General features: G+C 34.5%; 5 protein-coding genes across 6 annotated transcripts in view; 2 read left to right on the top strand and 3 right to left on the bottom strand.

Annotated features, from left to right (window-relative positions):
• LOC21394399 overlaps window positions 1-3330 on the top strand; it is a 4473-nt gene extending 1143 nt beyond the window's left edge. The window contains exons 2-6 of the mRNA XM_024170678.1: window positions 413-510; window positions 844-1547; window positions 2669-2781; window positions 2905-3051; window positions 3277-3330. Coding sequence (XP_024026446.1) covers window positions 413-510; window positions 844-1547; window positions 2669-2781; window positions 2905-3051; window positions 3277-3330 — 1116 coding nt within the window. The remainder of the gene's footprint in view (window positions 1-412; window positions 511-843; window positions 1548-2668; window positions 2782-2904; window positions 3052-3276) is intronic.
• A 3575-nt stretch (window positions 3331-6905) lies between these two features.
• LOC21394400 (putative GTP diphosphokinase RSH1, chloroplastic) lies at window positions 6906-13875 on the top strand. The gene is made up of 24 exons (XM_024170407.1): window positions 6906-7269; window positions 7434-7627; window positions 7994-8170; window positions 8277-8342; window positions 8453-8545; window positions 8635-8766; window positions 8847-8948; window positions 9035-9112; window positions 9199-9270; window positions 9524-9631; window positions 9754-9851; window positions 10006-10066; window positions 10168-10230; window positions 10317-10373; window positions 10459-10560; window positions 10735-10893; window positions 11140-11271; window positions 11392-11478; window positions 11592-11663; window positions 12074-12160; window positions 12253-12703; window positions 13057-13118; window positions 13247-13315; window positions 13406-13875. Exons 1-24 carry the CDS (start codon window positions 7245-7247, stop codon window positions 13508-13510), a joined length of 2652 nt encoding a protein of 883 aa, XP_024026175.1. The 5' UTR covers window positions 6906-7244; the 3' UTR covers window positions 13511-13875.
• A 314-nt stretch (window positions 13876-14189) lies between these two features.
• LOC21394401 lies at window positions 14190-16147 on the bottom strand. Of its 2 annotated transcripts, none has more exons than XM_024170615.1 (3): window positions 15554-16147; window positions 15369-15417; window positions 14190-14952 (listed from the first exon to the last, which is right to left on the bottom strand). In XM_024170615.1, the coding sequence occupies exons 1-3, from the start codon at window positions 15904-15906 to the stop codon at window positions 14356-14358; spliced, it is 999 nt and encodes a 332-aa protein (XP_024026383.1). In that variant the 5' UTR covers window positions 15907-16147; the 3' UTR covers window positions 14190-14355. The 2 variants fall into 2 exon arrangements, with proteins under 2 accessions (XP_024026383.1, XP_024026379.1); XM_024170611.1 differs by having other exon boundaries at window positions 14190-14958.
• Window positions 16148-16493: 346 nt separating this feature from the next.
• On the bottom strand, window positions 16494-17758 carry LOC21394402. The gene is made up of 2 exons (XM_010090011.2): window positions 17488-17758; window positions 16494-16848 (listed from the first exon to the last, which is right to left on the bottom strand). Exons 1-2 carry the CDS (start codon window positions 17714-17716, stop codon window positions 16514-16516), a joined length of 564 nt encoding a protein of 187 aa, XP_010088313.1. The 5' UTR covers window positions 17717-17758; the 3' UTR covers window positions 16494-16513.
• Window positions 17759-20396: 2638 nt separating this feature from the next.
• On the bottom strand, window positions 20397-21838 carry LOC21394403 (proline-rich protein 3). The gene is made up of 2 exons (XM_010090012.2): window positions 21241-21838; window positions 20397-20910 (listed from the first exon to the last, which is right to left on the bottom strand). Exons 1-2 carry the CDS (start codon window positions 21809-21811, stop codon window positions 20555-20557), a joined length of 927 nt encoding a protein of 308 aa, XP_010088314.1. The 5' UTR covers window positions 21812-21838; the 3' UTR covers window positions 20397-20554.
• Between the last annotated feature and the right edge of the window lie 4804 nt (window positions 21839-26642).

Here is a 26642-nt window from a genome sequence, read left to right on the forward strand (position 1 = left end):
TTTTTTTTTTTTTTTTGAAGATCAATTAGTACTTTTTCATAATATGAAGATTTCACCAATATTTATACCAACACTAGTGGGTTTGGCAAGTCAAATTTGTGTCATTTTTCAAAAAGCTTTCCTTCAATCAATCTATATTGTTAACAGCCTATATATACAGGGGCCTGAAAAATATTTACTATATACGAAAAATTAACTGTTTCATAGACTGGTATAGACTAGGTAGAATATCTCTCAAAGTGTTATAACACCGACTTTGGCCTAATTTCTTAAACCATTCATTTTGTGAAGGTTAATAAATATTGCCAGAAATTTAGCTTTAGCTTTGGGTGTGCCATATATTTAAATCCTATATATATGTATTTATTTTTATACACAAAAAAAAATCTTATGTTTATACCTTCTGTGGCAGGTAAAGTTTGAGGTAAAGATAGCTGCGGGATTCCGCCCAAAGGATATTGTAATCGAAGAGGCAAATAATGCCAAAGCAAAGTGGATTGTAATGGATAGGTCTCTTTCACACTCCAGCACATAGATGACAAAAACATCGAAATCACAACTATGATCTTAGTTAATTTCGTGTTAAATTAAAAACAAAGACGAAATCCACTATGAAATTGTTGCACTATAATAACAAAAATAACCTGTTGTTGCCAATATTATAACACAAGAAGCCAATTTTCGCATGTGACCTAAAAAAATAAAAATAAAAAAATGTCTCGACCTCTTGTAAATACCGTCAAATTAATCAATAACTAGATACGTTTTCTACAATTTTTCATTGTCCCAGATTATAGACGTTGACCAAATGAGATTAAACTCATTCTGTTGTTGTTGTTCCAGGTGCTTTGCTAAAGATCCAAGTTTCCAACTAAACGGAACAAAATTCAACGTAATCTCGGTGAATGACGACGGCGAAGCCATTTTCCACCTTAGATATGCTCCTGAAAGCTCATCATCAGCCACGATTAAAAAACTAAAATCCGAGAACAGATATTTAAAAGTAAAAAAGGAACCAAAACCTCAAATGAAGCCATTTGAGTGTTTCAAGTTACCACCAACATTATCTCAACCTTCTTCTCCTAGTTCATCAACTACTAGTCCTCCACAAAACGAAAAGCTTAAAATGGAGGTGCCAGCAATAGAAGGAAGTACTAGTAGTGCTGCTATCTTTTCTCCGCGAAGTAATAATAACATTTCGTCGAGAAAATTCTGCGATCCTAACTTTGTGCTAAGACTGCCATTGAAACTGAGCAAGGAAGAGCTTGAAGAGATAACGCTCAAGTTTAGCACGACCATTTCCTCGGACGAGAGCCAGCACTTTGTGGTGTTTGAAGGGTTTTTTCCGGTTTATCAGTTGCGCGTTATGGTTAAGATGTTTAGAGGAGATTCTGGTGGAGTTTTTCTTGAGGCTGAGAAGAAGGCAGCCTTGTCTATGCGCCATAAGAATATAATGAGGTTGATTGGATACCACCAAAGTGAAGATACTACTTTTCTGGTGTTCCCATTTGCTGAAAGAGGCACATTGGATTTATGTATTCTTAGTGGTGAGTTAATTAACTAAAGTACATTTTTTCCTTTGGTTTAGTAATGGGAATAGGTACTATTTAGAACTTCAATCCATGTGTCAATTAAATGTCTCTTTTTTTCCCTTTGAAATATGACAAAATATGTAAATTAATATGATCATAACAGATTTTTAATGTGTCAAATATTCAAGTTATCACGTAAAACTTAACAATTTTATACGTAATAATTTGTGGACACACGATTATTTAAAGATTAATTGTGCTATAAGTATTTAATTATATTGATGGATTTTTTTACTTATATGATGTCTCTTGTTTTAAATAATTCTGATGCTTAGTGGAATTATATGGTGACAGGCCTTAGTGGGAGAGAGTTTAAATTGACATTCCAAGATAAATTAAGGATAGCCGTAGGGATTGCTCAAGGTCTTCGATACATGCATGAAGAATGTCCCCGAGGCCCCATTGTCCATGGTAAACTATTACTCAGCAATGTCTTTATAGGAGCTGACCTACAGCCACAGGTGAAAATCCCAAATCAATTATATTTACAAGCCAATTATATATCTTAATTGCTTTGATTATATATTATAAGACTCTAAACACTTGCCTTGCATTATATATATATATATATATATATATATGTGTGTGTGTGTGTGTGTATATATATGTTTATACTTAGATCTCTGGCTTTGGGGTCGCTACGTGGCTTCATTTCAAACATGCACAACCAATCCTCTGTGAAAGGTTTGCTGAAAGGTACGTAAATGTATTTTGAGTTTCATGACATTGCATGTACACAAGTTATACATACTCAGGAGTTGGCTGTTTTGAGTTATAAATGGCCTTCAAGCATACTTTTTCTTTTTCTTTATTTATTTTTATTTTTATTTTTTTGGCAACTATCAATTTTGACATATATAATTAGATATCTAATAGTATCTTGCCAAAAAGTACGTGCACTTAGTTTTTGATATCATATTTAAAAGGACTTGATCCCAGATCTGAATATATTGAGAACAACTTACGCGCCGATTAAACATCGATTGCGTTAGCCTTAATTGTCTTCTTTTTGCAAAGTGGCTGATCAAGTAAATATATGTTAATTATTAGGTACTGTTCATTTGAGGATTATCCAGATCCTGATTCAGTGGCTCAAGTGAAGTCCGATGTGCTATCTTTTGGAGTCCTGCTCTTGAGATTGTTTTGTGGAATATCTGTGCCACAATATGATGAAACTTTGATTAAGTGGGTTAGTATATAAATTCTTGGAAGAAGAGTACTGCTTATAATTAGGGGCATTTCAAGCCAATTTTTTTGTTCTTACAACAGTCTTATATTAGTATAATGTTAATTGCTACATATAATATTATAGGCTCGTCCGTTGTTACTAGAAAGGGCATTCCACATATTACTAGACAAAGACGATAAAGACATAGACATGCACGAAATGTTTAGAGTAATGTGCACAGCGTTTCAGTGTGCCATGACTAGTCCAGATAAGCGACCATGCATGAGCCAGGTATAAATTAATGTTTTCTGTTTATATATATATATATATATATATATATATAACACTCAAGTTTCGCCTATTATTACCATGTTTTCTTCGAGAAAAAAGGTATTGAATTTTTGGTTTCTATGAACAAAAAAGTTAAAAGAGAACATAAACTTTAACAAAGCAAGGAGTAAATTGATTAGCAGCTAGCTTGAATAATTACGATTTTCTTCTTTTTCTTTTCTTCAGGTTATTTCGTATCTTAAAGGGGAAAGTTTCTGTGTCATGCAATCATCTCCGTAATCCAATTATTATTTGAGGAGCAATAGAATTACTTTACGGACTGTTTTGTAGTACTACCACAAGCTGGTCTCTCTGCTAGTTTGGATATATATTTCTCAACACTTTGACAGTAAAAATTGTATAAATTACAAAGGAAAAGATTGAAGATTTGTGCGGTTTTAGTATTAGCTTCTTCATTATAGTACTGTATGTATATATACTATATAGCTTCAGAAATTAAAAAGTGCGTCATCGTTTGGTGTAGCTTGATTTTGCTAAAAATAAAAACACTGATGATTCTGCAGTACCCTTCTACCTTGTTAATTAGATCCTATGCAAAATTATTCTGTTTATACGTACGTATCTGAAATTATTCTGTTTATAATACGTCTCTGAGATGTATCATATGTTACATACATGTGTGTTCAGAAATACACACACACACACACACACACACATATATACTCAATATATTCTTATGATGCGCATATTCTCGGTCTATGATCTTGTTCTACAAATATAGTTATTTTCTAAATGTCAAAACTTAGGAGATGATTCATTAATCAGCTGCATGTAGTAGAGCATCCAATTATTACATGGTATTTTATGCCCCTCCTAAATATGAACTATTCCCAAACAGTATTACTCTTGTGTGCAAGTTTAAGCTTCTTAGTTTAATTGCAAATATAACAAACCAAATCTACAGTGAAAATAATTCGTGTTGTCGCATGTAAATTTCTTTTGGAGCCAAAAAAGACTTTTTGGTTAGTTGGTATAATATTCTGAATTCAGAAAAGTCCCTGAAAAGTCCGAACATGGATTATTGACGTTCACTCAGTACTTACGAAACTTAGAGAGGAGAAAACGTAAGGGAAATTTTCTGCCCTAGTTTTTAGTTTCATGTAGACATATACGGATAAAATTCCTTGCTCAAAAAAAAAAAAAAAATATATATATATATATATATCAAGAGATCTAATTAGGATTTTAATGATTTCTCTCTTTTTATTAATTATATATATGTGTGTATATATATATATATATATACACACACACGCACACACATATATGCATATAGGCTGTGCCATATGTAATATGGTTCCATTATTAAGCCATTTAGGGTGCAGAAAAGATGCATGTAGGTATGGTTTTATTTTTGTTACTTTAAGCTAGCAAAATTGTAAGGGCAGACTGGCAGTAGATCATGTAATTAATTAGGCTATGGATGATCCAAAAAGGTACATAAATCTATGTATATTGAAGGAGATGTGTACGGACTATAGTCTTTAAACAGTTGAGCAAAAGGGATATATACGGCCAGTATCTAGGCTAGCTACATAGAAAGGCATATTCTTGCTGTAGCAGCCAAGAGTAAGAGAGGGAAAAGAGGCCAAGATAGAATCTTTCTTATTTTTGCCCTTCATTCTCAATGTGCTGTAAAGTATTAGACGTTTTCTAAGAAATATTGTAAGCTTCATTCATTTTATCAATTCGAGTTTTCAATTCCAATTTTGCTACAGTTAAAAGCTATTATAAAAAATCACATCTAACTTTTTTATTACAGTTAAAAGCTCTCATATAAAGTCACATATTAGTTAGAATTGAAAACCCGAATCGGCTAACTGAACGAGGCCGTAGTATATATGTATTGGGATATTGATTCGTCACTTTGTTGTCCTGTTATTTCATGTGCTAATTAAGCACTTATTTAGTGGCTTTTAGTGTTTTATTATAGTTTTAAAAGTTTTACATTTACATTTTTGGAAAGAGAATCAAACAAGTCATGGTAATTCCAAAGCATTCCACACTTTTCAGTCTTTGGAAAAAGGCCAATTTTTGCCATCAAAATCGTTACCTTTAGCTATAACTTTCCGTGATACACATGCCCAAGATTCTATTCCAAAAAGGTGTATATATCCAACACACCTTATGATTATTCCACACTTTATGATCATAATATAAAGTCTCCGGGTACAAATGGTGGCTGCAATTGTGCTCTCCTTTGCTTTCTCATTTCCATAATTAAAACAACCTTAACACTCACAGAAGCACTGAAGAATTGACCAGTACTGACCAAATCTTAAGAAAAGTAAATAAAAGAACAACCAAAGTACTTAGTGGGGGATTTTCTCTTGGTGTTTTTGGGCCAGACACGCATGCACTAAACCTATTAACCTAATACCTAACGATCTACAATTGTTCTACACATGCTAGATGCTTCCATTTTATGTATAAAGTTTGATAAATTTATAGTAGTAATCAAGCATGATGTTTTTCTATCTAGGGCCTTAGTTTTAAGAAAATTACTTGATAAGTTGGCATAGAAGGAAACATATCCAATTAGTCTTAGTATCTTTTTTTTTTATTTTTTTTATTTTTATAATAGTGAGATAAAAAATGTTTTAGTTTAAAACATTCTTATCTACTTGTAGGACCTTGTTCTGTTTGCATTTGCTTTAGTCATTCCATTAAACAAAAGGATTGGTACGTGGCTTTAAGATGCCATGGCAAACATAATCTTGACTTTTGACTTTTTAACTACCTCGAACATTATTAAAATCAAATATAAATAATGCCAAATAAGATATTAATAACAAAAAACAAACGTCTGAGAAAGAAGAAAAAAGAAAAGAAAATGTAGACCAAACATACCTTAAATGCCTAGCCATAAAGTCCTCATGGGTCATTACCCCATCACAAACGTTACACCTGGTTCACATTTATTGAAAACATTCGCTTTCTTTTGGCTAGGGAAAAAAAATAAGAAATCCCCTAAAAAAAGCATTAACTTTTCCATTTTCTAAATATGTGTAACGTTCATTTTATATGATGAATTGCCTTTTATTTTCTTTTTCCTTTTTAATACACTAGATAAACAAACTAACTAATAAGGTAAATTAAAATGATTTGTTGGTATGGTAATTTATTAATAAAGAATCTAAGACTATAATTATTGTCATTTAGATGAATAATATTATGAGACAATAATAGTGTTAAACACTATTAACTAATAAAAAATGAGTCTTGAAGAATAGAACTTACATGTGAAGTCCACTTTTTATTATTAATAGTGCTTAGCATCGATTTTTCACCAAGTATTTTAGGGGTTATTCTTTTGGAGTGTAACTTGAGTGCAGTTTTTGAGTTGAATTTGAGTTATAACTTGAGTTGAAGTTGTAACTTGAATAAAGTTGAGTAAAGTTAAATAAAGTTAAAACTTAAAAGAACGTGAACTTGAATAAAGTTAGAACTCGAGTTATTTTTTTTTAAATTTTTTAGACAAAAAAACATGCCCTTAACTTCTCTTTTTTTTTTTTTTTTTTTTTTTTTTTTTTTTTTTTGAACTTTGAAGAGACCACACCCAAAGCTGGCTAATATGCTGAGTTGTAGTTTGAACTTTGAAGAGACCACACCCAAAGCTGGCTAATATGCTGAGTTGTAACAATATAACCACCATGGCCTACCACAACATTGTGTTCTCTCCACACAATGTCTGTTCAAACCCACCTCACAAAAAAAAAAAAAGAAAAAAAAAAAAGGTTTATATATAAATATCTTATATAAAACGGTATTTGTGTGGCCTTGGCTATAAGCTTAATATCCTTCTCTTCTCTCCTCTCCTCTCCTTTCTCTCTCTAAATTATCTCTTTCGCCAAATTCTTCGTTTCCAATCCAATCGCGTCGCTTATTTGTCCGAAATCCAACGTTTCTCGGACACACCGATACGCTTTTAATGTCCGAACAGATTCTTTCTGGTTCTCACCAGTTCATAAAAAATCCGCTTTATTATTTTGATTTTTAATTTTTTTTTGGCTCGCTTTCGACATCCTTGGAGTGTTCTTGAGCTTCTTCTTTGAGGCGTTTGTGTGGGGGTTGAATTTCTCGGCTGTTTAATGCTCATCCCGACTCAATGAGATTGCTCTCTTCCATCACAAATGGCCTCTGCTCCTTCCATGTCTGGTATGTTTTTTATTTTTATTTTTATTTTTTGTGTGTTTTTGGTTGAAATGTTCAAGAATCGAAGTGAATTGCGATTGATGATTTGAGAATTCGGCTGTTGATGATGTTTGTGGTTCGTGTATTTTGAGGTTTTTGTGTAATGTTTGGTTTCTGGTTTCATGTAGTTTCTTTAGAATGCGTGAGCATATGTAATTTGCCGAAGGGGGATGGGAGTGGGAAATACGACTGCAACATTCTGTCGTGTGCGTGGAAAGCTCCGAGGGTCCTGACCGGGTTCCTCGCGAGCACGGCCCATTCTCCTCAGTGCTCTTCTCTCTTGTCGAATGCGCGAAATGGAAGAAGAACAAGAACAAATATCGTAAGTTCTCTGAATTGCCCCCAAAAGGAGTTTCAGTATTTGAATTTGATTCATTGCTGTGAGTTTTAAAAAGCCCCATCACTCGTTTTGCCACCTCCAATTTGTTTGTTAGTGGCTTAAATTGATACGTTTAGTATAGTAATCGAAATCGAAACTTTGTTAAACAGTTGCTCTATAAAGTCCTTAACTAATATTGTCTGGCCAGTTTTGTTGTGTTTTGGTGTTTATACCTTTGTAATGTGTGGACATCAGAATTCCTAGCTATATTTCATTTCTACACACACTCATAATTATGTGGATTGTATGTAGATTATACAATTGATAGGAATTAACCGTAATATTTGTTCGACATTGTACTCTTGCCAGAGATGTGAATCCTCTAATACAGGTGGTTGGTTCGGTAGTGAAACTTCAGATTTTACACTCGGAAACGTCTTTAGGTCTAGTTTACTTCGTGATGCTTGTAAAAGATGGCAGTTGTGCTGTTTTTCATCCTTGACTTCAGATGTCTGTGACGAGGTTACCCCTGAAAGGTTGTGGGAGGTATTTGATTTTCCAAACCTGGAATCTAGATGATGATCTTATCCTATGAACATGGATACTGTCTATTCATGGTTTGAGTTAAACCTTGTATTGTTGATTCCTGCAGAATCTTAGACCCGTTATTTCATACCTTCCATCTAAAGAACTGGAATTGGTCCATAACGCTCTTAAGGTCAGCTCTCACTTACACTAAATAAATTATGTAGCATGCTCTTCCCACCAACCCCATTATTTCAAATTGGTGGTTATTTTCAAACTAAAAATAGAATTACTGGTTTGCAGCTAGCTTTTGAGGCTCATGATGGTCAGAAGCGACGCAGTGGAGAGCCCTTCATCATCCATCCAGTTGAAGTAGCACGCATTCTAGGAGAACTTGTGAGACTTCAAAGTGAACAAAATATGACCTTATTTATTGCATTATCTTTTACATTCTATTATGAAGTTACACAGAATTTTCCTTACAGGAATTGGACTGGGAGTCAATTGCTGCCGGATTACTACACGATACAGTTGAGGATACCTATGTTGTGACCTTTGAAAGAATAGAAGAGGAGTTTGGTGCCACTGTGCGCCGCATTGTAGAAGGAGAAACCAAGGTACACATAAATTTCTTGTCACGTCGGTTTAACTTCCAAATTATATATAACTGGTTTCATTTTATCTTTATTGTGATTAGGTATCTAAGTTGGGAAAATTGAAGTGTAAGAATGAAAAGGATTCAGTACAAGATGTAAAAGCGGATGACCTGAGGCAGATGTTTCTAGCCATGACAGAGGAGGTGACCTCTTTATCATTATGTATGCTATTTGATGTGTATATTTTTACTGTTAGCCAATTTTGCTACTAAGATGCAAGTTCTTCCAGGTTCGTGTTATAATCGTCAAACTAGCTGACAGATTACATAACATGCGTACTCTTTCACACATGCCTCCACATAAGCAGGTGCCTTGATATTCATTTAAAGTTCTTTCTTTATTGACTAGTTTTTTGATGACTTCCTGTTACATGTGATATTATTTTGTGTTCAGTCCAGCATATCAAGGGAGACATTACAGGTCTTTGCTCCTCTAGCCAAGTTGCTTGGGATGTACCAAATTAAGGTATTTTCTCTTCCATTCTATTTTCTATTTGTACTTTTGACTTCTTGATATTTTGATGTCCAGTTTCTATTACTAGAACGTTATGATTGACTTGATTACAATCAGGTGTAATTTTCATGATTTGGTATCTCCTCTCAAGTTATTATTTTCTGAAATGCTGAAATACGGTATATTGATATCCGAATTTTGAACATTCAATCAAAGGGATTGTAAATTGACCACATTCAAATAATTTGCTGGTAATATATTGCAGTCAGAACTTGAGAATCTTTCCTTCATGTATACAAATCCTGAAGATTATGCTAAAGTCAAGAGAAGAGTTGCAGACCTCTATAAAGAGCACGAAAAGGAACTTGTGGAGGTAAGACTCTAAGGACTTTCAAATTCATGGTCGCCATTCTGATGTCAGATGGATATGTCATGTCTAGCTTCTAACACTTTGACCTATAATCTGCTCATCAAGACGGGGTATTTCTTTTACAGGCAAACAAAATTTTGATGAAGAAGCTTGAGGATGATCAGTTCTTAGACCTTATGACTGTGAAAACTGAAGTTCGTGCTGTATTCAAGGATTCTTACAGGTCATTGATGAATCTCTGTTTTACAATTTTTCTTGTTGCACTCTATACTTGATATTTTTTCTGTTTAAAATTCCTTTACTATTTTTTGGTAGAGCCTGTTGTAATTTTATTTTCAAGGAAATGGGTTTGAATGAGTCTTGCAATTTACTTGCAGTATCTATAAATCTGTGCTGAAATCTAAAGGATCAATCAATGAAGTTAACCAAATTGCACAGGTTTGTCCTGATACTTTCTTAAATTAATTTTGAGAACATATCTGGGAAAGTTAGTATGATTCATATATTCTTAGACCAAAAGTTGCATATGCTATCATCAGCTTCGTATTATCATAAAGCCAAAACCATGCGTTGGAGTTGGGCCTTTGTGTGCGCCACAGCAGGTTAGACTTGTTTGAGCCAAAGAAATCAGTTGTCCTTTGCTGCACATATTCAATCAAGCTGTTTCTTATAGTTGTCTTCTCTGCAGATTTGCTACCATGTTCTTGGATTGGTCCATGGAATCTGGACTCCCATTCCTCGATCAGTGCGTATACTTCGTTTTCTGTTTAATACCCAAAATTGCATGTTTGCAGAACAGCAGAAGTCCTAATAGATATCTCTTTTAACAGATGAAAGATTATATTGCAACCCCAAAACCTAATGGTTACCAGAGTCTCCATACAACTGTAATCCCTTTCCTTTACGAGAGCATGTTTCGGCTAGAAGTACAGGTAATCTTGGGTTTTTTATTTTTGAAAATGTGTTATTTTTCTCAAGTATCTCAAAGCGCGTGCCGTAAATTGCCATTCGATTTCATGCTATACTCGAGATTGTGTCATTTGGAGTTCATTTTATCCCCAGCGATATGTTACTTCTACACATTTGATTTAATCATTTCCTGACAGATAAGAACTGAAGAGATGGATCTGATCGCTGAAAGAGGCATTGCTGCTCATTATTGTGGGAAAGTATTTGTTACGGGTTTAGTTGGACATGCTATGCCTAACGGTAAAAGTTCAAGAGGAAAGCCTGTGTGTCTGAACAACGCAAACATTGCACTCAGGGTATTTTTCCTGTTCTCATTGCTGATTTCTAGGCCCTTTTCCCATTCTGATTTTTTGTAGTGTTTTGTTTAAGGAGGACTACTTGTCCTCTATTTATTTTACTCTTTTTTTTATATCAATGAAGTTTGACTTAATAAAAATAAAAAAAATAGTTGCACGTCGTGCTTGAAAGGTGTTTCTAGTAAACCCTTTCAATTCTCCTGACTTTGATGCTAATTTAATGTATAAAGTCTTTGTTTCCTTCAGATTGGCTGGCTCAATGCAATTAGAGAATGGCAAGAGGAGTTTGTTGGCAACATGAGCTCTAGGGAATTTGTAGACACTATCACAAGAGACCTGTTGGGTAGTCGTGTCTTTGTGTTTACTCCAAGGGGAGAGGTGATTTGTCGTGGTTTTTTTTTTTTTTTGGTTATTGGATTATGAAAAAAGGAGTTAATTAAAAACTTCATGGCGTATTGGGTTTTAGCGTCCTTACATTGATCTTTTCAACATGTACAGATAAAAAATCTGCCCAGAGGAGCAACCGTGATTGACTATGCTTACATGATACACACTGAAATTGGCAACAAAATGGTGGCTGCGAAGGTACTCTTCTCACTTTTGAGTTTTATATATTTTGTGTGTCAACTTTTGCTCCTAAATTATGGGGAAATAAAAGTCCTCAGTCTTCACCCTAACTTTATCTAAATCGAATGCAGGTCAACGGAAATCTTGTTGCTCCCATGCATGTACTTTCAAATGCTGAAGTTGTGGAGATAATCTCATATAATGTCAGTACTTGTCAGCTATGATCCTATACTATTTTCAATTATATTTAATAATGTTGATAAGTCTACGAGAATTCCTTGCATATGATCAACGAAAAGATGTTTTTAATTTTTTTTAACTAGAGGAAACTATGCATGTTGCTATCTGGGTCTTATGCTACAAGATTAGATGATTTCTGTTGGGACTTGGGTTAGTGAATGTGTGTACACGTGCGTTATGCTTCTTTTCACGCACCTTCAAAATCATAATGAAAATCATAATAGGTTTTGTTTATAACCCTTAGCAATTAGCATGTCGTTCTTATGGAAACCATGATTTTTGCTTAAATTTGAAGTCGTTAAGTTACAGCCATAAGTCTGCATTCAGTTGTCTTGTGATGCTTTTCTCGCTCACAACTTTTTTTTTTCCCCAGGCTCTTTCTGGAAAATCTGCTTTTCAGAGGCATAAGCAGTGGTTGCAACATGCAAAAACGCGTAGTGCTAGACACAAAATTATGAAAGTAGGCTTTCATGCTCCAAGAGTTTTTTCTATTTCATTCAAACAGAAATAACCAGTTTATTTTTCCTAATTGTCTAATTTTATTCTATATAGTTCTTAAGGGAGCAAGCTGCGCTCTCAGCAGCTGAAATAACAGCTGATTCAGTAAATGATTTCGTTTCTGAGGAGGAGAGTGAAGCAGAGGAACTGCCAGATGCCCTAAAAGGATACAAACCTGTGTGGAACAAAATCCTCACGAACGTCATGGGATTGTCATCACGAGGTCGTGATTCCAAAGGTTCTGTTCACAATAAAAATGGAAGTGTTTGGGTTCCGAAGGTGAATGGGAAACACAGCAAGCATGTGCAGAATGTAAGTTTGAAGGTTGAAGGGGAATTGTTGCCGCAGGGAATTAGTGTTGCCAGGACGATGCAAGCTAATATTCCAATGTACAAGGAGGTCTTGCCTGGTTTAGAAAGCTGGCAAGCTGGCAAGATAGCATCTTGGCACAATATAGAAGGCCACTCCATCCTCTGGCTTTGTGTGGTTTCTATAGATCGAAGAGGTAATTAATTTGTATTTATTTATAAATATAATTGATCGTGGTTTTCTTCCCTCTTTTTCTGTATGTTTGAATTATTTGTGGCACATTGGTGCTAGCTGACTCCGAGAGCAACTCAGAACAAGCCTAAAGATGTCAGCTTAAATTATTTAGCTTAATACTTAAGTTTTTATTATTTTTTTCCCATCCTTTTATTAACCAACTTTGGAAACACGTGGCGCAAAGTTGTCGTCCAAGTGGTTTTAGGATGAAAAACTTCGTGACGAGTCCACTAATACGCACAACTTGTCATCTGTTTTAGTCTGTTTTAGACTTTCTATCGTATGTGGAAGTAATGGTTTCAACGTTAATTTCAGGCATGATGGCTGAGGTCACAACAACATTGGCAGCTGCAGGGATCACAATATGTTCTTGTGTGGTGAGCACTTTATAGCATAATTAATTAAATAAATGATGGTTTTTTGGGTGAAATTGCATCGCCTTTAGAAACAGAGCACTTTTATTTAGATTTGAATTTACATTCACATATTTACCCTCAATGACCAGGCCGAGATCGATGGAGGAAGAGGAATGGCTGTCATGTTATTTCACGTTGAATGCAACATAGAGAATTTGGTACTGCATCGAGCATTCCATATCTCTCATTCCTTTGTTTTTTTCCGCATACAGCTTTTCACTCCTGACGTGAAACTGATTCTTACTCAGGTTAATGCTTGCTCCAGCATTGACGCAATTGTCGGTGTATTGGGATGGTCTACGGGTTGCAGTTGGTCAAGTTCAATCGATAACCCAGAAATTCTTGAATGCTAATTAATCGGTGGTACCGGCCAGCCAACTATCTCACACAGCAATGGCAGGCTTTGGTATAAAGTTTTGTCCTCAGAAATTAAGATTTCAGTACGTTAAAAATAGATTCCCGGTAAAAGAGCTTTTTAGTTTTTTCATATTAATTTGTTGGACCCTCGGTAACAGCCAGTTGAGCAAAGTCTCTGGATTCAGGGCACTGTATATAGGAAAAATAGTGCATAGTTAGGTTTAGCATACATTTTGTAAAAAATAGGGGACAAGTGAAACACCTATACAGAGGTTGTACCAATCTTTGTGCAATACATATTTTTGCTGGAGTGGTACAATACATATATTTTCTTTTCTGAATCCTGCCATTACTCTTTCATTTTCCCCCTTCATTTGTTCATTGCTTTTTTTTTTTCTCGAGTTGGTTGGATTAATGCTTAAAGACCTTCTAGCCTAGAATAATTTCTCATATCCTTCTCTTCTTGCTTGAACACAAAAATCACAGAGAGATTTTCCCATTGGATGGATTCAACTCAAGAACCATAGGGCATGTTCTTTTGTAGTGTAACTTGAGTGTAATTTTTGAGTTGAATTTGAGTTATAACTTGAGTTGAAGTTGTAACTTGAATAAAGTTGAGTAAAGTTGAATAAAATTGAAACTTAAAAGAACGTGAACTTAAATAAAGTTGTAACTTGAGTTTAAATTTTTTCTGAGTTTTGTTGCAAAAGAACAACCCCATAGTCTCTCTAGATTTTGGCATTAACAACTAGACCTGACCAGTAACAGAACAAACAATATCGTAGTGTTAATGCAATATCTACACTCAACTAGTCAAATTATTTATAGCAGAGTTTTGAAGTTAACTGAACAGCAAGAGAACCGCGGAGAGAGCTTTACGAGGAATGGGGTAAATTAGCAGAAAATACAATACGAGCATCAACAGCGTCAGAAGTCGAACCCAAAGCTTCGATATCTGTCTGTTTATTGTCATATTCTCCTCGCTTGCTTTGTTGTTGAAGACACTGGCACTGTTGAACCGGGTAGGCTTTTCTGTTTGGCCTGTTTTATATTCTTTTCCACTCCTCTGTGGTTGGCTTGCTTCTTCTAGTTCTGGCATTGTGTCCTCAATCATCTCTGCTGGCCAAACAGTGTCAGTGTTCGATTCCATCGAAGAGTGCCCCGTATCATCAGAGCCTTCATTGTCGTTCTCTGCAACACTTTCCTCCTCATCTTCCCCGTCTTCAGCGGAATGCATATCTGAATCCTGATCTGCTGAAGATGTTTCTTCGCTGTTCTTGACTTCGTCAGTGATTTCTGTGGGTACTGGGTCCTCATTATCATACTTCTCGTCTTGGACGGCACCAAAATCGTCGCTTAACTTGATGATTTCTTTTTCCTGAGAATCGGGAAGAACCATTTCTGATATCCTTGTGCCATCACTTTCAGTCGTCAGTCTCTGTTCCTGCTCCAAGTTAGTGCCAAGACTAAGGACGTGTTTACTAAACCGGTTGGAATCGAAAATATGATTACCTTCCTATCGTTTTCTCATGTATTGAAATTGTGCTATTCAAGTATTTACTAAATTTAAAAATAAGAATCTTATCGATTCAATTACTAAGATGTATTATTCATAAATAATTATTAACTCGGCATGGATATACAAATAAATTTAGCATTATTTCAATTAAGCTAACCATTGCCATTGACACTTTATTTTCTTATTTCCTACGTTTGTGTATAGACCCTACCAAACAAAAACTACTGTTGCTGATTTTGCAAAAGATACTCTTTTACTTTTTTTTCCATTCACGTATAGTGTTTATCAAAGGGACCAAATTACCGAAAAGCAAACTTTGCTTGGTAGGAACTCACGTTGACTTGGGTGATAACGCCCATAGTTGAACTCCCATGGCCTGCGCAACTGCAACTCCAAAAAAATAAAAAAAATAAAAAATAAAAAAAAATCCTTTTGGTTAATAAATTAAATAATAATGATGATGATAATAAGCACAAGTAATATGTTAATTGAAATTTCAAAGGTCACAAGTATTTCTCACCTTGAACTGCTAAGCCTAAGAGCCACCGATGAAGAAGTTTGAAGAAGACAGCGTAGTCCTTGGCTTCCATGATCTTCTCTCTTCTTTAGCCAACCACCGTTGGATCTTTGGGATACTTTGGTGGCCGCAGTTGTTGGGTTCTTATCATTGGAATCTCTTGTTTTGTTTCTCTTACTTGCAAAAATAGCCATTAATAAACCTCCAATAACCAAGGCACCGCCAACGACAACCAACCCTCCTATATCACCGCCTGCGCTTATTTGTGTCGTTTTCTTTTTTCCTTTGCCTTTTCCGTTATTCTCCATGTCGTTGTTGTTCATCTTTTCTTCCTTTTGACTATCTTGGGGAGACATTTTATTAGAAGATGAGAATTTTTTTGTCGTTGGCGTTGGGGTTTGTTTTATTGAGTGTCGAAAGAAGTGAGGTATCAACCTCGGCGCTTGAACCGGACTTGTTTGTGTGTAGATTCTCTACTTGGCATCTTTCTTTGCTTCTCACCAAGTTTGCGAATTGCGGGTATAGAATCTGCTAATCTCACGGCATCATGTGAAGTTTGTGTGCTTCGTTTTGTTTGTTGACTCACCGACCCTCGCAGCCTTGGCCCTAATTTTTTATTTTTTTTTTCTTTTGGGGGCTAATAAATAGAGTCGGCAACTATTGTGTTGACTTTGTTTGGTGCACTAGTAATTTTCTTTAAGGGTAATTAACCGTATCAATAGCCAAAAAGCATATTACAATCATCTAACAACTAATTCAACTCTAACAACCAGTTAAAAAAAAAAAACGTTTAGAGACGCCATTAATATTAAACACCATCATTAATAAAAGATAAACTCTATTTATAAATTTTAAATTGTGAAATTCATCTTCTATTACTAGATAGTGTTTAACACTACTGGTATCTCACCAGCAAAATCAACGAAGTACAATCATTTTATCAAAACATGATCAACCCATAAACTAGTAACCATTAGAGACTGGTTGAGGTTCTGTGGTGAAAAAGAAAGGCCCAACAGTGTACATTTTCATCTTCTTCTCCTCAAGGAAGTGATGGGAAGAAAGGAGTGCACCACTAACAGCATTGTTAACATCCATCGGATCATTACACGTGTCGGATGGAGAGAGCTCGAGAAATGCCTTGCATTTTGTAAGCTTTCTATTGGCTGAAATCTCTGAAGGACACAATGTTGCCAAGAAATAACCATTTCCTTTAGTCGCTTCACTCAAGAACGAGAACGGCGTCGTTTCGAAACCGACCTTATCGACAGCATCACATGTTATCCTCACCACAGCTCCTGTATGACATAAATAATTTGAGGAAGAATAAATTAAGTACACGTATTGAAGTTCAATTAGCAAAGTCAATAATCTTTTTGAAATATCAGCGACTTTCTTTAATTTATATTATTTTCCCCTTTATTTGTGTGCATATGTTTGTACCCTTCATGCCCATCTTGACATTAATTGCTGTTTTTTTAAGGGAATTAATTTCTGATTCTAGTAGATTAATAATATAATTTTCTAAAAGATCTCATATGTTTTAAGAAGCTTATGCATTGGGCACAAAAAATAATTCTCTAATATTGGTATGAGGAAATGTCTATGATCAACTATAAGCTTTTTATTAATTTTTTTTTTTTACGTCAGTTAGATTATGATGCGACATATATAACATGTTCTGTTAGTTTTTTAGTTTTTCATTAGATAGATTTGAGTTTTTTTTTTTTCTTAATACCCAGAAATCTTTCCAACCTACTTTATGAGCTTTTTTTTTACAAGAAAAAAAAAATATTGGTATCATCGCATTCTCATCTCGTTGTCTATAGAAAAAATCTCAGAGTAGTTAAATTTTAACTTAATTTCCAAATAATATGTATATGTTTGCTAAAAAAAGAATAATGTATAATAATTAGGCTGAAAATTAATGAAATTACCTTCGAGAGGGAAGGGTTGATCGTGGCCTTCTTTGCAGTAAACCATTCCCTGAATGGCTATAGTTGTAGATAATATATTGTCGTTTTCTGGCTTGGGCTTCTCATCAGAATAAGGGTTTGAGCCATTATATTTATACTTACCATCATAATTAGCCGAAGAAAGAACCAGAATTGTCAAGAGAAGCAAGGAGATTGCAGAGAAGGAACACTGGAATTTAAGATAAGCCATATGAATATAGATTAGGTCTCACTTGGGGCGTTTTATAGGAGATGGTTGGAATATTGAATAAATTTAGTGGGAACTAACTCGGTTGCACGATATGTAGCTAGGAAAGGAATCTAAGGTTGGTAATAGTTGTTCAAATAATTGGGATCCCATTTTGTTTCATTAATTTTGGAAAGCATTTTTCTGTTTCAAAATTCAATGCATCTAATTTGGAGGACTTGATAGAGATATATAATTTCAAATTAAACCCTTGAAGAATAGTGGTTGTTTTATTTTGCCCCGTATAATTCAAAATGACATAAAAAAAAGCCATTGAAACTTTGGTACTTAGATCTTTGAGACATCCATTTTTTTGATGATTTTAATCATGTGGGGTTCAAATGACTACTCAATAACTAAAATGGTTAAAAAATGAGGTTTCATTGGCAAAAGTACTAAAATTACAACTTATAATAAGTTCGGGGCTAGTTTTGTGGCATTTTCAACTTTAAGGAATAAAGTGAGATGATTCTTTTTTTTTTTTTTGCCGGGGGGTGGGGATCGACTATGAAATTAATCCGTGGACGTTTGATTTACGGATTCAAAACTCGATTTACATATGTTTTTTACGAGAGAAAATATTATAGTGAGTCACGAACCACAATTCGAACCATGACACGAATCCTCATACTAATTTTCATTTAGAGATTGGATCCTTGTACGTTTTCTGGATCCTTGTACGTTTTCTATTTGCATTTTTTAAACAAACTAGTTGCTCTCAGGATTTCGTTTTCGTTTGCACCTCTTATTTGGTTGTTTCTTGTTTTATTGACATTTGTGTCGTTGAATTCTTGTTAGAATGTCTTAAATTTCTCAGCTTTCAATTTCCTTTTTCTCTCCGTTTAGAGGGGAGAAAAAGGTTATTGCTTTTTTTTTTTGAGATTTTTTAGTACGCTTGGCGTACTAGTAGGTCAAGTTTTTTTAACTATTGGATTTACGTACTTTTTAATTTTTATATGATTTTATATAGATCTGACGGACAGAAAACTTAACCTACCAGTACGTTGGTGTAGCAGAGAAAGTCCATTTTTTTCATTTGACCGAATTTTAAGTTTTTTTTGTTTTTTTTTTGTTTTTTGTTTTTCATATAATAATGTCATTCATATAAAGTTATGTTTCTGAAGATTATTGCCATGTTTCCTCTATTTTCGTTTTTATTTGTTCCGTTATCGTCTTTGGATTGTTGTCGTCTTTCATGTGATGCCGTTTACTTCTCCTGCTAACCGAGTAACCAAATATACATAGAAACTAGAAAGAAGAGTATTAGCTATCGGACAACGGCTCCATTTTCCACCCACCAAAAAAAAAAAAAAAAAGGAAGAAGAAGAAGAAAGTTTATCGTGAAAGTACCATATGGAAGATGCTGCACCAGCTAGCTAGTAATAAAATTGTTCAAACAAAAATGGTGATTTTAATCTTCTGGACGCAACAATGGTGGTAATTATTTTCTAATGCACTCACTAAATTAGTTTACCATTTTTTTTTCAAGTTATTGAGTGACATCTTTCTTACTATACAGATATCCATGTGGTATAGATACACAATACTCTTAATCACTCTATATTTATCATCTGAATCTATGCTCACATGTATTGTTGACAGTAAAAATTCATCAACAGAATAATAATAAATTTCTTAACAGTTTGCACGAATTAAATGATCTAAAACGCAATTTAAAACAATTGAAAAGGAAGAACACACGAGAATTATAATAGTTCACCCTCGATTTGAGAGCTACGTTCATTGTGGGGAGAAGAGAAATTTCACTTCTTTTGGAGGAATTACAAGCACTAATGATGAATATGAGACTTGGCGATTTTCTTATCTATTATCAATTATTTATACCCTAAATCACCGCCCCTGATTGTTTCCTTATTTAAATTTGGGATATTTCCCTTATCTTTTGAGATAGTTTTCCAAAAGATAGAGATTATAATCAATCAGAGCGGTTTGCATATTTGAATTTCATATTTTTAGATTAGGAATAGTAAACCTCGTAGGAAATCCTTCAAATCTTTATCTTTACGTAGCCTCGATTCCGTAGTTGCTTCCTTTAGCCTCTCTCCTTTTGTCTGTGAGTGCGATCGACCTCTTGTCTCTTTCTCACAACAGTCGACCTCTTATTTATATCTGATGCCTTCTTATAGCGGTCGACTTTTAAGAAAGTTGTTTAATGATGTGGCTTTTAGGGCGGATTGATCATTTAATATTCTTATTTATGGTCCGCAGGCTCCCACTTAGTGTCTATTTTAGGATTCGATGTTTTACCCTACAACATGTAGTTACGTATGTCTGTATTCTTATTTAAGTGTATTTATACGTATTATCATATCAGTACCAACAAAGTACGTATATAAAAATAGCAGGGGATACTTTTTTTTTCTTTGTTTTTTTTTTTTTTTCACTTTGTCCTGCATGGGCTATGCGAGTTGTATTTTTTTCTTTTAGGAGACAAATAATTGCAAATGACATACACTCAATCGACAAAAAAGCTTTACTAATAGTACAGGCCTCTCTGAAACAGCAAAGGATGCTTTTTGGGCTATATGTGCAAGTGCAACCCTTCTTTACAGAAAATGAATGAATCCTCACAACCCCCAAAAAAAAAAAAAAAAAAAAAAAAAAAAAATAAAAAAAAACCCCTCCCTTTTTTTCTCAACCCCCCCCAAGAAAAAAAAAAAAACAAACAAGAAACATTAATAATAAGTACTCGTCCCTTCTTTTCTCAAACTCCCAATTCAAAATTCAAAAAAATATAGCGACAAAATAATCAAACTCACAAATTAAACGTAACAATATTGTTTAATAGCCATTAGGAATTGGGGTCTTATAATTAGGTTCTGAAGTGTAGAAGAAAGGTCCGACGGAGTAGAGTTTGGCGTTGTTGTGGCTGAGGATGCTATAAGAAGAGAGAAGATGGCCGGTAACGCCATTGTTAACGTCGGTTGAGAATTTGCATGCCTCCAATGGAGAGTGATCAAGGTACGCCTTGCAATCCTTGATTTTCCATTCATTATAATTAATGCCAAGTGATTTTGGTGGAGATATAGTTGTATAGAAATAGCCCTTTGAATCGCATGCCTTACTTCGAACTGAGAAATAAGTTGTCTTATGGCTTTTCTCATCAACAGCTAGGCATGTTATCCTTGCCACAGCTCCTGCAGTACTCATACATAACATTAGATTATGCTAACCATGAATAACTCAGAACATAATTTGTAACCATAAATGAAAATATTTAGCGATTTATGTTGTCATCGATCGACAAAACACGCGGCAAAAAGTTTGTCAAAAAAAAAAAAAAATTCTTGTGTCTAAGAGTACTTTTCGTTATAACAAACTCCACCGGACTGTATAAAGTTTGCAGCTAAAACTATATCAGTAGCGAGTTATTTATGATAACTAGTGATTTTATGTACTTTTAATGTTCGTATAATTAGAAGGTTAGAGAAAATGGATAGCCAGTTGTTAATTACTCGTATAATTACCTGGGATAGGGAAGTTTTTAAGGCCTGATTTACACAAAACAAGGCCTTGAACACCAATGGTTCTTGGAAGTATATTCTTTTTTCCTTTTGGAACTGGCTCTTTGTAGTATGGTTTTGTATAATTAGGGACAAGCTTTTCTTCTCCTTCTTCTGGCTTCGGCGTCTCGTAGACTGGTTTCGAGGGAAGAATATTTTCTTTCACTTCTGTCTTTGGCTGCTCATGATCTGGTTTTTTTATGGGAATTAGCTTCTCTTTCCTTTCTGGCTTCGGTTGGCCGTAGTTATTCGGTTTCACTGGAAGAATCTTTACCTTTCCCTCCAGTACCTTTGGATGAACATATTTAATTGGTTTTGTAGGATAAAACTTTACCTTGTGATCTTCTGGTTTCACCTGCTTATATTCTGGTTTTGGTGTTTGATCATATTTTGGTAGCTTTTCTTTTTCCTCTGTTGGCTTCTGTGCTTCGTAGTCTTTGGGTTTAGAATCATACCCTGAATAATCAGAAGCGGAGGCAAGAATTAACAAGGACAATAGAAGAATAGAGGTCATACAGAAGCTGGAACAAGCCATTGATTTTCAGAGAGAGAGAGAGAGAGAGGTGAGGGGTGAAGTGAGGATCCAACAGTGGATCATGTCGTTTTATAGGAGGAAAATCCAAGTATAATAACATATTTTACAGGATAAATTAAATACAGAAAAAGATGTCCAGAGACTAAGTTGGTTGCATGTCAATGAAGAAGAAAAAGGAAAGTTCATGAATGCTTACACTCAAGCCATAAAGTCAATTTCTTTAAAAATATTGGCCGCAATTCCTTTGAATTAAGACGTGCAGCCATTATTTGCCTCCCAAGAAAACAACTAACCGACCATAAGCCTGGAACTTCCAATAATGCAAACCCAAACCTCTCATACTTTGCTTTTAAGGTGCGGTGTTTTTCTTTTCTTGGTTATTGTAACCTTATGGCCCACTTCGTTTTGTTTATTTGAGTTGACAATTTGAGTTAAAAAATAAATTTACGTGAAAAAAATATTATAGCACGAAAAAATTAAATTTACATTTTTATAAAAAAAAAACTATTATAATAAAAATTTAAATTGTGATTGGCCTATAATTGTGTGAAAAAAATATTATAACACGAAAAAATTAAATTTACATTTTTATAAAAAAAAACTATTATAATAAAAATTTAAATTGTGATTGGCCTATAATTGTCGGTATCATCAAAGTTCATGAAAGTCACTTGCGTAAGATTGAAATTCATATAACTAGTTGACAACATTTTGGCTATAAGTTGACCAGCGAACTCTGTTAAGAGTAAATGCGACAATATTGTACGTGTTGTCTGCCATTAGGTGTACAGGTTTCTTATGAGGCTCGGAAGTGTATTCAAATTGATTAATTAAATCGGTCGATTCTTACTACTTGTACATGATTAGTAGTAGATCGACAAATTTTGTATGTATCTAGAATGTGGAGGTCGATTTCCAACGTTAAAATTTGTATGAGGGGTTAATGACCAATTCGCCAAGTGGTGGATGTTTGATCCGTTTATCTAAGATGATTTAGCGTATGAGCGATGATTAACGCTCAAAAGTTATGTTCACAAGCGGTCAATTGTAGCATAGAAGGGCAGTCGTATCCACAGAGAGGTAACAAAATAACAAGAAAAATTAGCAGAATAAGAGCGTTAGAGAAAAATAAATAATAAGGCAATTAAAGAAAAAGAAGAGTTTTTGAGATTTTTATTGCAAATAAAAAAGTAGAGAAGATTTGTGTGGAAAAAATTTAATAATAAAAACGGTAAGGTGTTGAGAATCCCTAATGTTTCGTTCACCAATTCAAGTTTTGATTCACAAAATAAAAGAATCGAATAAATTAAATCTCTATGTTGACTCCGAAAATATTATTATTACAAGTTATCCAAAATCGACAATATATCAATTTGACAATATTACAGTAAAAGACAATTTGTAAAACAACTTGAATAACAAAACAATACATGACATAATTACATAAGAAAAACGTGACTGAACTTATATAAAAATTTACACACAATATTTTGAAAAGTAAAAGAAAAATAGATGAGATTTAATTCATTCAAATATTAAACTTTTTCAGCACAAGGAATCAAAAGCCCGAGAATTGGGTCACTCAACAAAAGTTCGTCTCTAATCTCACCAAGAAAACTCTAGCCTAGCTTGCAAAACATTCTCACAAGTTCTAAAGAGAAACTATGAGAGTGACAGTAAGACGACATAAAATTGAATATTAAAAGCTCCCTAAAACCTTAGGCAAACCCCCCTATTTATAGTGTTCAGAGGTTGCATGTCAAATAAGAAAACAAACAATAAAAATAGAAAATTTACAAAAGAAAATGAAACAAAATAAAATTACACATAAATTAGGAGAAATCAAATATATGATTTGGGGAGGAAATCCGGTAATTTGCTCTGATTTTTGGGAAGAAATTCAGATTCAGCGCCAAAGGGGACACATGTCGCAACGTGATTGGCAGTGAGGAGAAAACGCGCCACGTGTCGCGGCGAAATGGTTAAAGCTTGCTGGCGCGGGCAGAGTGGAGGACAACTGAGTGACAGATGTCACGCGCGGAGGAAAGGAGCAGGCTGGCGTGAGCAGGCGCGGGGTCCACAGTCAACAGCTGGCGCGCACTTAGTGGACAAGCAGGCTAGCGCACTGACTTGCGGGGCCCACGCGGCTAGAGACTCGAACACACTGGTGAGTGCGCGTCATGCGAACGCGCGCCCTGGGGCCTTGCGTGCTGGTGTGGGGGCAACGTGAGATGGCGAGAAGAATTTAGGCACGGATTTCCGCGCTGACTGGTGGGGCCCGCTTCATTTGGCTTGGCTGAAGGGTGGCGTGGCTCTCTCTGATTGGCTCAGCTTGTGTGGCTCAGATTGGCTAAAAATATGGCTTTCATGGCTTTTCTTGTCTAGTTTCTCACACTACTTTTTATATATAAATAATTAAGCAAAAACTAGACAAATTCCAATTAAAAATATTATAAATAAAAATAATGGAATTGTTTAATTAAAGCTTAAATATTTTAATATTATATAAATCAAAAGCAGTATTTAGGGTGTATTTTCATGTACTAATCAAGCGACAAAGTAAGGTGTGAAAAATAAAGAGGAGATACTGAAATTTATAGTGATTCTCCTGATAACTTAGGGTACATCTACTGCAGTATTCGTTGTTTGTACTATGTATGTAGAGAATAGTACAAAGAAGCTTAATAAAGCTTGAGAGAGACAATAATGGAGGAAAGAGAGAGAGAAAGAGGGCGGCTCTAGGCGAATTGCAATTACAGAGGTGGTGCACGAATTTGTGTCTTGGAATGCCTTGGAATGACTTGGAATGTCCTTGATGTTCTGGGAATACCTCTTTTTATAGCTGTAAGGTGTGGTTGATCATTTAAGGCTAGTTTTCCTTTTCTTCGTAGAGTTGATTTTCCCGATTGTGTCTTTGATCTTGTTTCCTCATTCACTTCGTATCTTCTGAGATTTGGACCACCTTTAGTGCGATTTGGTCGCTTCCAAAATCTCAAAACGGAAGGTTCCTCAAAAGAATCTCATAATATTCTTCGAACCAATTGACTCCTCAGCTCTGTCGAGTAGTCACAGTCGACTCTAGAAGTTACTATCGATTCAGGCTGAACTTAAATTTGGGCCGTCTTCTAATTGTCTTTGGTTACTCAATGTGCTTGGATGGTCTTCTTAGTTGTTGAATCCTTCTAAGAGGTCCTCTTAGATGATGGTTTTCAAGTCTAGTCGACTCAAATTGACACATGTGTACGGTTGAAATTGAGTTACAAAATCTGACCCCAAACATAGAACCAACTAATATTAACGGTTTTGTACATAAGATGGTCACCTCCGGAAGTAAAATAACTAGTGTATGTTCTCAACCTTCCAATGCAGTGGTGATTATGACATGATAATTCCACATTTGGAAACCATTTATAGGTGGTTTGCGATGATTATCGCTGTAATAAGCATTTCATTATAGTATTACATAACAACGGATCATTGGAGACTGAGAAAGATTTGAAATCGATATTTGACAGGCTGGTTATTGCTAGATACATTTTCGTCGTTTTTTCAGTCTGCTTGTCGTTATTGTTTTTGTCATTTTGAAGTATTTGTCGTTTTCCAATCATTGTCGTTTTGATTTTATATAGTTTTTAGGGCTCGTTTTGTATGGGTTCAACCTAATGGTTTTAATTATGACTTTTGAAAATTAATTTTTTTTAGAAAAAACGCTATAACATAATCAAAAACAATAAAAATACGTTTAGTTTTCATCATTCATCTAAATTTGTTTTGACGGTTTTGAATACTGATTAAAAAAAAAAATCTTCATGTCCTCTTTTCTTAATTTTCATCATTTGTATTGTCTTTTCAGAAATGTCCGGCGTCCGAATTTTTAAGTTGTTGTTTTCCAGTTTTCGTCCTTTATGAAGCGATCATATAGCATTCATTTTCTCATCGTTTTTCAGTTGTATTGTTGTTGTTTCTAATTAGTGTTGTTTCTTAGTAAACTGTTTCAGTTTATTGTCGACTTGTCGTTTTTAGTCTCCTTTTATTTTCAAGTCGTTTTCATTATTATTGTTGTTATTATTATTATTGTTTTTCGCTTTGTAGGTTGTAGTCGTTTTTTTCAAATTTGACCGATTATAAGTTAACGTCTCATTTTAGTTTTGACGTTTTAAAAAATGTTGTCGTTTTAAGTTTTGTAGTTTTGGGTTTTTGGCAGTTGCTCCACCAAGTAAAGCAATTTTTTTTGGGAGCACTGCCCATCATAGCATTTTTTTTTTTTAATGTTCCAAACATAGTATTAGGGATTAGAGCAGTCACTTTCGGCCTACCAAACAAACCAATCCGAAACCTAGCTCTTCGGCCCCTGCCTGACCCTACCCCACCCACATCAACACTTGGGTTGGTTCAGACTGGACGGAAGATGTACACCCAAAGTCTAATAGGCCACCCTTGTTTATTTTTTAAAAGAGAAAATGAGACAAATATTCTTTAGATTGTATGAGTATAAATTTTTACCTTTTATTTTTAATTAATATCATTTTTAATTAAATAATTATATTAGTCAAAAAGAATAATAATTAAGAATTAGGTTAGGTCAACCATATGCTCATGCTACGTCACGGTTCTTTAATTAGAAAATTGCGTAATATGCCACCAAAATTCATCAACTTTATATTTCAATCTTTGTTAATTTCAAAAGTATTGTACAAGAATACTCTTTGAAAATATCCCGCCATCTAAATATTAGACTTCATCACAACTCAAGTTTTTTTATGTGAGAGAAAACGTTGTATCAAAAAATTTGAATTTGAATTTTTGTAAGAGAAAATATTATAACAAAAAA

Source organism: Morus notabilis, unplaced genomic scaffold (genome assembly GCF_000414095.1).
Source record: "Morus notabilis unplaced genomic scaffold, ASM41409v2 Scaffold169, whole genome shotgun sequence".
Lineage (NCBI taxonomy): Eukaryota > Viridiplantae > Streptophyta > Magnoliopsida > Rosales > Moraceae > Morus > Morus notabilis.